Source organism: Asparagus officinalis, chromosome 2 (assembly GCF_001876935.1).
Source record: "Asparagus officinalis chromosome 2, Aspof.V1, whole genome shotgun sequence".
Taxonomy (NCBI): domain Eukaryota; kingdom Viridiplantae; phylum Streptophyta; class Magnoliopsida; order Asparagales; family Asparagaceae; genus Asparagus; species Asparagus officinalis.
In genome coordinates, this window is record NC_033795.1 from 73,980,919 (window position 1) to 73,992,428 (window position 11,510).

An 11,510-nucleotide genomic window follows, 5' to 3' on the forward strand; every position below is an offset into this window, starting at 1 on the left:
GTATATTGGCTCGTGTAAATGCATGCACAAATGACATTAGAACATGTAGGTAACGTTGAATTTCTACATGAATCATACATGTTAATTATTTTGTGATCATTTAATATGTATTTACAAGATTATTATTAAAAATGCGTGTGTATAATACACATGATCAAAGTAATAAGATTTTTTTAGATAGTATGTATATATTTTATGCATCTAAAAAGTTGTTATTGTGTCCTTCATTTTAATAAAAGGAAAAAATGAGATTAAAACTCATATAATAGTTTTATTGAGCATTAGTGGATCTAAATAAAATAAAATTTATTTTATTTATTTTCAAAAAAAATTAGTTTCTCGAGGATATAATAATTTAGATTAATCAGAACAAAACTTTTATACATTATAAGATAATTCAGCCAATCTTTAAAATTTTATTGACATGATTATAATAAGTGTAAATTTTTTTTTTTAATGAAATTACATATAACTTTTTAAAAATGTCACTATATAGTTTATACTGTGTATAAAATGGATTGTAACTCTGTAAGCAAATAAAATTGCCTTTATCCCTAACAGAGAAATTTAGAAGTTCGCCTGCAAGAACATTACCAAAAATAGTAAAAACGGACAAAAACGCTGATATCTCTCAAACCGGAAGGAATTTGGCGAAACGGACGACAGCAAATTGAACTTTGGTGGGTTTTAGTCGGCCCCGTCTCATCGAGATAGTCGATATTTATATATAATTCGTCTAATTCTGACTTACGGTTTGAAAGTCATGACCCGTTCTTCGCAGCAAGCTATGTTCCTCGAATCCTGAACTTCGCCTGCAAGACTAGGGTTCGCCTGAACGAAGCCATATCTACTTGTTTGCCTGAACATTCAAGGTAAGTCCACCTGATAGTGTGACTTTGCTTGAATCAAATAAGCAAAGCCAAGTTCGTCTAAATACTTGACTCTACGGACAAGGCCAAGTTAGTCTAAACATTGAGCTTCACCTGAACGAAGTTAAGCTCACCTGAACGCCTAACTTACGAACCTAGCCTGCATGAGTCAAAGCTCGCCTGATTGACTGAAGCTCGCCTGAATTGACTGAAGCTCACCTGATAGCTTCGCCTACGAGGTTCGCCTGCATGCTCCAACCTCGTCTACAGGAGTGAAGCTCGCCTGAATGGTCAAGCTCGTCTGATGCTCGCCAAGCTCGCCTGAATTGATTGAAACTCGCCTGATAGCTTCGCCGACAAGGTTTGTCTGTATGCTCTAACCTCGCCTACAGGAGTGAAGCTCGCCAAACTCGCCTGAATGGTCAAGCTCGCCTGAACATCTGGTTCGTCTGAATTGTTTGACCAAGTCATCCACTAAAGCATGAATTGTGGAAGTGGTTGTGCCCACTTTCCACATTTTGAGGGGGTGGTTACTGGTCATTTTCCTCTATATATAGCCATTGATGGCTACAAGAGGGGGGATGGGCACAGAAAAGAGAGGAAAGGTGCGGAGACAATGAGACGAACCTAGCATCTTGTGTACTCGGCTCTCAAATATCGTAGCTCGGGTATTCAAACTCCGATAAAGCATCTACCATGCGACGAAGCTTATTGGTAGTCTTGTTCGAATCCTCATGAGAAGAGGATTGAACTTTGAGATCTCGGCATAATCGGCCTACAAACAATCAAACACTTGTCCGGTCTTCGAACTCATCTAACCAAACTTCTACCACACGCTGAATTTGTCCGCAACCTCGTTCGAATCATCAAATGGAAGCAAACTCGACACGAGTATCGAGGGAAGCATCCTATCGCCCCAAAGAACCCACGTTAAATAAAGAGAGATCGAATCAGTTCGCTCTGCTTTTGTGTAAAAGCGATTTCGATTTGTAATAAACAATTCAATTAATACAAATTTTGAGATATCATTTTACGACCAATAGAAGAATGACGATCACAGTGGGAGATATCATTCTTTCAGATGAAATTGTGGTGGCGTAATTTGGCGAGATTGCTGCAGGGACGGCTGTTGAGTCCCTCGTCATAGAGTTCGATCAAGCGAAGTACGATGAGTATTTGTCTTCGGCTTCTTCTAACGGCAAGACGTCCCTCAAATGTCGCAAACTAATGCGTGTGGCCCAGGCCCAACCGGCTAAGGTTATCGCGCCTGAGAGCTCTACCCGAGCAAGCGCTGGGGGTTTCATCTCTCCCAAGTCGTTTGAGGCCGACCAAAAGGCTAAGGATGCAAGCCAAGGGTTGCTCGATGGGTTGTTAAGCAATCCACGCAAGCTCCTGTTCTCGAGGAGACCACAATTCGTATCGGCATGGATCATACATTCAACATCGATATGAGCGCTTCTCTTTCAAGAAGAGCCAAGCAAAGGTGGCGTCAAGCTCGCGTTCGTCACGAAGCACGTGCCCTGATCTCCTAGGACGGCCTAAATTACTATTTAGGCCTAAAAATAATGCTAGAGCCGAGAACAAACGCGAAGTTCCCAGTCCGGCGCACTACAATACAAATTTTCCAGTTCCGACGAACTCTACAGTTTAGGCGAATTTCACAGTACTGGGGAAGTTCACCATTCAGACGAACTTCCTCAGTCAAGCGAACTGTGTCAATCTGGCGAGTTTAGACCAACTGGCGAACCTCACCAGGATCGCCTAACAACTCAAACCCGCCTGCAAACCGAACCTCACCAGGTCCGCCTGCCAACTGAACCTCGCCTACAAGCTGAGCTTCGCTAGAAAGGTAAAGCATCACTTTGCCCGACAGGTGCACTTTGCAAAGTTCGCCAAGCAGGCGAACCTCGCCTGAAAGAGCAGGAGGCCGAAGAACCCCGCCAGATTAGGCAACCACTCCTGTCAAGGCGAACTCGCTGGAAATCAACACTTAGAAATTTTTCCGAGTGTTCTTTCAAATGTTCTCTTGAACCATCTTCGCATAAGCACTCAGCTGATCCTTTTGATACCGGGGTTGTCATCAATCTACAGGGGATCTTAGAGAGCGCTTGATGCGCAAACACACTATTCACGAGGAACCTCAGTGCTACTGCGAGAGGCTCATTACAACAGTGCTCGCGGAGAGGCTCATTACAGCAGTGCTCGCGGACTGCCGGTGTGCTGAAACTACGTTGAAATCCTCGGTGTTCAAGAGGCTCTCTTAGCAACCACCAGAAACAAGACCTCCTCGACGAGACGCAATCGTCAGAGGAGACGAGCTTCTGATGACTTGGATCTCCTAGTTGCGACTGTCAGCATGACAAAGAAGTCCAAGGCGAAGAACTCAAGACTCTTCGGATGCTAAATTTTTACCAGGACTGAAAAGCCTCCCCATCGAGCATGAAGATGTCTACCAGCACACTCGGACCAAAGAGGGGGTTGTTATACCGCTTGTTTACAGGCGGTTAGCCTCCGTTTTTGATGACGAGGATGATAATTGCTCGGCGGTAGCAACGTCTCAGGCCTCAAGCTCAATGCAAAGCGGGCATGCAAAGGTACACATGGTTGAAATTCCTGATGATATAGCCAGAAAGCTGGAAGAGTACCAAACTGTAATTGTCATGTAGCAGGCAATAATTAACGCTATGAAGGAGATGTTCGAGAAACTTCTGAACAAAAAGAAGAAGAAAAAGAAGAGAACATCGCGGGCTCCCCCGAAGTCCTCAACCAAGAGCAAAGAGCGGGAACCTACTCCTCCACAAACAACGAAAGGAGAAGGGAATCCACAGTCGCTCTCTGATTCGACATCTGAATCTTCATAAGGGACATCGTATTTTGGTATAATCTATAAGATAAGATATTGACGAGTTCCAAAAGGCCAACTCGATGTCTTAAAACTCAAGAAAAATATGAACGAGCTGGGGGTCGTCAGACCATATCCTGCCGAATGGGACTACGTCCCTTATCCTTCGAAATTTAAGCCACTCAACCTCCTACAGTTCGATGGCAAGAGTCCTCCTACCCAATATATTTACTACTTCCAGGCGCAAACTGGACACATAGTGAGAAACGATCCCATTATGACTCGACTTTTCATTAGTACCCTCAAAGGGGTCGTTTTTGAATGGTTCCGCAAATTGGAGCCTGTATCAGACCATCACTTGCTAGAAGGATATGAAAATGCTCTTCATGGCTAGATTCTTCGACGATGACACAGAAGTATACATGATCACCCTGCTAGCAGAAAAGCAGAAGAAGACGGGGTTTGTAAGAAACTTTATCAAGAGATTCAGGAACCAATCACTGCATTACCGTGATCAGGTTTCCGAGGTCACTCTCATTGAGATGTGCTTAAACAATCTCTCCATCGACATACTGTCCAATATGGACGCTGTTGAAGCTCGCTTATGGAAAGACTTAATCCGTCAAGGAGAACAAGTTGAAAGTATGATCAAGCGTATAGATGCTGAAGAGCCATATGAATCCTAAAAAGGGGATAACCAGAACAACTTCACCCCTTAGAAATCATCAAAGGGGAAGGATACTTTGGTAGTGGAAACCATTTCCTCCCCTAAATCTTCTTCGAAGCAAAAAGATAGTTCTTTAGATGGTCGCTTCAGCAGAAGTACGACTTCAAAGATGAGCAAGTCGTCACACTCCTCAAATCCTTGATCAAGGAAAAAAGATCAAGCTCCCAGAATCAATGCGACCTGAGGAGATGTCGAGAACAGATAATCCCAACTACTTTGCGTACGACAGAATAGTTCATCATCCCACCTCTAAATGCTACATCCTGAAGGATAAGATCCAAGCTTTATTGGATGCAGGGTCGTTATCCTTCAATCCTGATTATCACTGGAGTGGGGATAGTCTCGGTTTCTCCGCAAAACCTTGTACTACCTCGATTCTTTTCTCTGACGGAGTCATGACGACCCGAAGCTCGTCGTCAATCAGCTCCAAGGTGAGTTCGAAGTCAGACTTGAGCATCTGACCCCTTACCGTAAAACTATCACGTTAATAATTAGCTCTGATAGTTAGTTTCCTCCAAATTCCCTCACCAATCCTCGTTATTAGGATGACAGGTCCACGACCTCTGATAGTCAAATCTTGGTTCCCTACTGAAAATATTTTGTCAAGTAGTGTTCTACCATGAGATAAACTCTTGTCATTCGATCAAGATAGTGATCTACCATGCGATGATTCACTATTTGACCCCTTCCGAATGGTCGAAGATAGTGACCTACCATGCGACGTACCACTATTTCAATCATAGTCGTTATACTCTCATATTACCGAACGACTTGATTTCTTCTAAATTCGCCCACCACTCTTCTTCAATAGGATATCAGGACCACAAAATACTATCAAGTTAATGATTACCTCTGATAGCCAATTCTCCTGCCAAATCTTTTCAATAAGATGACGGGTTCACAAAATACTATCATGGTGATGATTATCTCTAATAGTCAACTCTTTGATATCAATCAAAAATATTCTGAGTAGTAGTATACCATGCGATGAGTCCCTACTTATCACTCAATCAGGATAGTGACCTACCATGCGATGATTTGCTCTCTGATCTTTTCCGAATGTTCACCTCCTTAGAGCGATCGAAGATAGTGACCTACCATGCGATATGCCGCTATTTTGGTCATAGTCGTTATACTCTCTTATCACTAAATGACTTGGTCATTTCCACACCGTCATTCCTACAAATGACGTTGTTCATGATATTGGCCTATCATGTGATGTGTTTCTATTCCGATCATAGTCGTTATGCTCCCATATCACTGAACGTCATGATCATTTTCACACCGTCATTCCTGCAAATAATGTTGTTCATTGATTTTGGCCTACCATGTGATGAGCCGTTATTCCGATCATAGTTATACTCTCATGTCACAGAACGACTTGATCATTCCCACACCGTCATTCCTGCAAATGACGTTGTCCATTGATAGTGACCTACTATGTGATGTGGCGCTACTCCAATCATAATTGTTATACTTCCATGTCACTGAACGACTTGATTGCCTTCGCACCGTCATCCCTGCAAATGACATTATGCACTGATAGCGGCCTACTAAGCGATAAGCTCCTACATTTCCCATTGTTTTCAAATAGTGACCTACCAAGCGATGAGTCACTATTTATCAACGATATTATCACACCCCAGTAGGTCTACCATGCGATGAGCCTCGCTTTCAAAACATCAGGTTGGGTTGTTATAACGAACGACACAACCAAACTCGATTACAACTTAACCGTTGTACTCATATTCAAACACTTAATCCAATGCCTTGAACGACTAAAAATAGAGTAGAAATCTTAGCATTGAGCCTAAGGAAAATTCCTCGATAACTTACCATGTTAAGGGTAAAAACATGGTTAGTCCAACTCAAACGACAATTGGTAAAGACAAATCAAGTTCGTTGATAGCTGATGATTTGCTAAAAATCTTAGGTGACGATCATGAGCTACGTCTGAAGAGTTCAACTTCGCTAGAATGACCAAGTTCACTGGAAGGCTCCCCCGTCTCATCTGAATGGTGATCATTTTGCAGGTCTTAATATTCAAAATCTTTCAGACCCCGTGTAACCCAATTTGAGTCTGAAAACTTTGTAGGGGAATTTGTAGGTAAATAAAATTACCTTTACCCCTAACAGAGAAATTCAGAAGTTTGCCTGCAAGAACATTACCAAAACAGTAAAAAACGGACAAGAACGCTGATATCTCTCAAACCGGAGGGAATTTGGCGAAACGGATAGTGCAAAACTGAACTTCGGTGGGTTTCGTCGGCCCTGTCTCGTCGAGATAGTTGATTTTTATATATAATTGGTCTAATTCCGACTTACATTTTGAAAGTAATGACCTGTTTTTCGCAGCAAGTTATGTTCCTCGACGTCTGAACTTCGCTTGCAAGACTAGGGTTCGCCTGAACCAAGCTATGTCTACTTGTTTGCCTGAGCATTTAAAGCAAGTCCGCCTGATTGTGTGACTTCGTCTTCGTCTGAATCAAATAAGCAAAGCCAAGTTCGCCTGAATACTTGACTCTATGAACAAGGCCAAGTTCGCCTAAACATTGAGCTTCGCCTGAACGAAGTTAAGCTCGCCTAAACGCTTAACGTACGAACCTCGCATGCATGAGCCAAGTTCGTCTGAACGCTTGAAGCTCACCTAAATTGATTGAAGCTCGTCTGATAGTTTCGCCTGCATGCCCCAACCTCGCCCACAGGAGTGAAGCTCGCCTAAAACTCGCTAAGGTCGCCTGATAGCTTCGCCTACGAGGTTCGCCTGCATGCTCCAACCTCGCCTACAAGAGTGAAGCTCACATGAAGCTCACCAAACTCTCCTGAATGGTGAAGCTCGCATGAATCTCGCCAAGCTCGCCTGAGTCTTGCCAAGTTCGTCTGAATGGTCAAGCTCACCTGAATTATCAAGCTCGCCTGAACGTCAGGTTCGCCTGAATTGTTTGACTAAGTCAGCCACTAAAGCATGAATTGTGGAAGTGGTTGTGCCCACTTTCCACGTTTTGAGGGGGTGGTTATTGGGCATTCTCCTTTATAAAAAGCCACTGATTGCTACAAGAAAAGGGGGACAGAAAAGAGAGGAAAGGTACGAAGACAAAGAGACGAACCTAGCATCTTGTGCACTCGGCTCTCAAATATTCTAGCTCGGGTATTCAAACTCAGATAAAGCTTCTACCACGCGACGAAGCTTATTGGCAGTCTTGTTCGAATCCTCAGGAGAAGAGGACCGAACTTTGAGATCTCGCCATACTTGGCCTACAAGCAATCAAGCACTTGTTTGACCTTCAAACTCTTCCAACCAAACTTTTACCACGCGCTGAAGTTTGTCCGCAACCTCGTTCGAATCGTCAAAGGGAAGCAAACTCGACACGAGCATCGAGGGAAGCATCCTATCGCCCCAAAGAACCCACGTTAAACAAAGAGAGATCGAATCAATTCTCTCTGCTTCTGTGTAAAAATGATTTCGATTTGTAATAAACAATTCAATTAATACAAATTTTGGGATCTCATTTTACGACAAACACTGTTATAAATGAGGAACCCATACACATGTTCACAAAATTAAGTTTAGCCTCCAACAATATCAGTTGATCATCATCCAACGTAGAGACATTGCGCCAATCACATTTCTTACATAAGTACGAATCAAACACATTGCTTAATTTTGCTTTTAAAAAGAAAGACCAAAGTAAGCAGGACAAACAGATCCTTCTCTCTGTATCGGAATCCGAATCCGAATCCGAATTACTTGACACGGCGGCAGAGGGTGATGCCGTCGCCAACGGGCAGCTGGCAGATCTCGATGCGTTCGTCAGCGGCGAGGGCCTTGTTGAGCTCGAGCACCCTTTCAAAACTAGCATTTTGAGTTTTTCCACCACCCCAACCTAAGAATAATATTGCTTTTTAAACAAGGTAATGCCAAAGTTCCCAATAATTTCCAACAGGTTTGCAGCAATTTTCCATTTAAAAACTAAATTTGTTAAGTGGAAGGGGTAGAAAAAATCAATGCAAGAGAATCGGTGGGCAATTTTGCAAATACCCGTGATATTTTGGCTGAGCAATCGAATTTTTTTTTTTGTGTGTGGTTGGTTAGTGCCGTGACATTTAATTTTTGTTATCATTAATTAAAAAGAAAGGGACATTTTAATTATTTGGACCTTATCAAACATTCTCTTTTCTAAACGGTACAGGATTGGTTCAGTTTTAAGAACAAAAAACACTCAAATCTGTTTTAAGAAATGATTAACTAATGACAACAACAACAAAAAAAAATTCAGGTAATTTCTTACGTCCTCCATCATTTGGTCGAGGACGGGCAGAGCCGGGCCCTCACGGAAGTCAATCTTGTGCGCAACCCCGGCCTTCTCAATCACAGGGAGGCCAAGCTCGTAGTTCTCCCTGTTGATATCCATCGCCAATATCTACACACGCATCAACAAAACTTCGGTCACATACACGTATTTTTTAAAACTTTGGTCTCTACAGACTCTAATCAATCTAGTACGTACCTTGCCGTCGTCAGGGATGGCGAGGGCCGTCGCGAGCAGAGAGTACCCGGTGTAGACGCCGATCTCCATGGTGTTCTTGGCGTTGATGAGCTTCAACAGCATGTTCAAGAACTGGCCCTCGTCGGCCGACGTCGTCATGATGTTCCTACGGGGAGAAAATTTAATTATTCCTTTATATATATATATATATATAACTGTGATGTATAGATCCGCAACCTGGATATTTTGTGAAACTAAAATCGATTCGAGTCTTTTTCAAATTAGTACAGAACTTGAAAGCAAAGAATTACCCGATGGTCTAATGACTAGATGAGTAAAGAATGAACTGTTTGTTAATTTATATGGTGCTAATTAATTATGGAAATTAACCCAATAATAATTACATTTCAGTGCACAATTAATTAACCATATATATACCATGGGTGCTTTGATGTGACCTCCCTGAGCTCCTTCATGCACTCGGGCTCACGGGGGTACACGCTCGTCTCCAAAATGTACTGCAAATTGATGCAAACAGTCATAATTCAGCGACTCATGATACAGATTATAAATTAGATACATGATTTTTTTTTCCCCCTCCTCCAAAATATGAGAGCTTTACCTGATAAAGAGCATCGCTTTGGAGAAGGCTCTTGTGCCCAACCTCTTGATGTCTTCCCTGGTCTCCGTTGTTGGCGGTGATCATTGGAAAGCTTAAAAGTCTTCCGATATAAAGAAAAATAAATTCCACAACAGAGACCCAGAAACTATTGGATAGGCCGCTGCGCTGATTTTTTTTTTCAGAGAATTGAACCCAAACAATTAACGTGATTACGTTATAAACTTGAGGTTATGTTTGGATAGCTGTTTGGTTGGCTAAAAAAAACAAGGAAATCAAAGAAAATGAAACTTATTTCCTATAGTTTGGTTCTTTTATTGTGTTTGGTTCACCTCTTAAAAGTAAGAAAGTAGATGAGATGACATGAGATGAGTTGTCACAATAGTATTGGATGATGTGGGTGATTTTTTAAGAAACAAATTTCATGACTTGTTTTGAGGTTGTTTGGTTGGCTAAAAAAAATAAGGAGATCAATTATAAGAAATAAATTTTCTATAATAGGTTCTTTTTTTTTGTGTTTGGTTCATTCTTGAAACTAAGAAAAGGGATGAGATGAGATGAATTGTCATTATATTATTGTCATTATTTTTTTTTTTTTTTTGAGGAAATTGATGAAAATCAAATTTTAATGAGATGAGATGAGTTGTCACCGTACTATTGGATGATGTAACACATTTTTAAATAAACTCATTTTTAAAGAAATCTATTTTTTATAATAGTTTTTTTTCCTTGGGTTTGGTTCATTCTTAAAAATAAGAAAGGGGATGAGATAAAATGAGTTGTCACCATATTATTAGATGATACGGGTGACTTTTAAGAATAGAAACGGATAGAAATCAACTTTTAATGGTTTCCAATGTTCTATTTCCTTTTCTTTGAATTGATTAACCATATGGTTCCAACTATTAAGAAATACATAAAAATGATGCTGTACGGCATTATTGCGCTCACACAAAGCAACGGATATGGGGGTGGGTAAGCACAGCGGGAAGCGTGCGATGTCATTGGTCTTTCGTGGGTCCCACGGAGGGAGACCCCACCCACCTACCGCGAGCGGACAGCGCGTCGTGCTGACGAAGTCTGACCGAGCTCTGGTCACCGAACGCACTCACCAGCACTCTTCTCTTTTGGGGTGTTAGAATGCGATTCGTGTGATTGGGATTTTTAATTTGGTTGGCCTTTTTTTTTATTAGTCTCTTACATCTTTAATATTTGGAGTTGTCCCTCGAATCTTTGAAGTTTCTATTTGATACCCAGTTCATGTAAGTCGCCCCAAATAATTCATAAGATTTGAGGCCTAATGGCAATGCCGTCGGGCTTACTTTCAAAGTTTTATAGATCCAGGGGCTAAATATCAGAAAAGAAAAAAAAAACCTTTTAATTTTCTTATCTATATGCGAGGTGGGGACCCTCAGGGGTAGGTGAAACTGGCAGGCATCCGTTTCAATCACCACCAAATTGTTGTTGAGCAGCTTACTTGCTTTAAGTATAGGAGTAGTTAGGGGGGAAACGGGCAAAATAAGGGAGGATTATAGGGTACCAACTTTATGTACATGCATAATGTATGGGTATAACTAACATGCTTGATTTTCGTAATGTTAGTTTGAGTGTGGATCTAAACCTTGAAGCAGGCGAGCTCGAGGGGGAGACTTGCAGGCGAGTTTGGAGCAGATGTGAGCTGCAGGTGAGCTCGACGAGGTTAGGCGAGGTCGAGCAGGCGAGGAGCTCCAGCGAACGTAGGCGAGGCGACCCCCCTTTGTAGGCGAAATCGAGGATGCGGCGCAGGCGAGTTCGAGTTGGATTTGGCGAGCTCGAGCACGAGAGGATCTGTCAGGTGAACTCGTGCAGGCGATTCCAAGCAGGCGAGCTCGTGACAGGCGAGCTCGAGCGCTGCTGGCAAACTTCCCAGGCTGTCGACAGCCTGTCGACAGCTCAGCTAGGGTTTCCCTATAAAAGGGAAACCCCA

At 42.2% G+C, this 11,510-nt stretch overlaps 2 protein-coding genes across 2 annotated transcripts in view; one reads left to right on the plus strand and one right to left on the minus strand.

Annotated features, from left to right (window-relative positions):
• The window catches only part of LOC109831607 (AP2-like ethylene-responsive transcription factor At2g41710), a 30,906-nt gene that overhangs the window by 17,081 nt on the left and 2,315 nt on the right, over nucleotides 1-11,510 (plus strand). The window lies entirely within an intron of this gene.
• Nucleotides 8,512-9,630, minus strand: LOC109831608 (caffeoyl-CoA O-methyltransferase 5-like). Its single transcript, XM_020398965.1, has 4 exons — nucleotides 9,548-9,630; nucleotides 9,364-9,443; nucleotides 8,947-9,091; nucleotides 8,512-8,859 (listed from the first exon to the last, which is right to left on the minus strand). Exons 2-4 carry the CDS (start codon nucleotides 9,399-9,401, stop codon nucleotides 8,659-8,661), a joined length of 384 nt encoding a protein of 127 aa, XP_020254554.1. The 5' UTR covers nucleotides 9,402-9,443; nucleotides 9,548-9,630; the 3' UTR covers nucleotides 8,512-8,658.

Bases quoted from the DNA above. Each gene is read 5' to 3' on its own strand.
- LOC109831608 (XM_020398965.1), bottom strand. From the start codon at position 9,401: ATGAAGGAGCTCAGGGAGGTCACATCAAAGCACCCATG. The intron at 9,092-9,363 runs GTATATATATGG...TTCTCCCCGTAG, and splicing joins GTCACATCAAAGCACCCATG to GAACATCATGACGACGTCGG. The intron at 8,860-8,946 runs GTACGTACTAGA...ATGCGTGTGTAG, and splicing joins CCATCCCTGACGACGGCAAG to ATATTGGCGATGGATATCAA.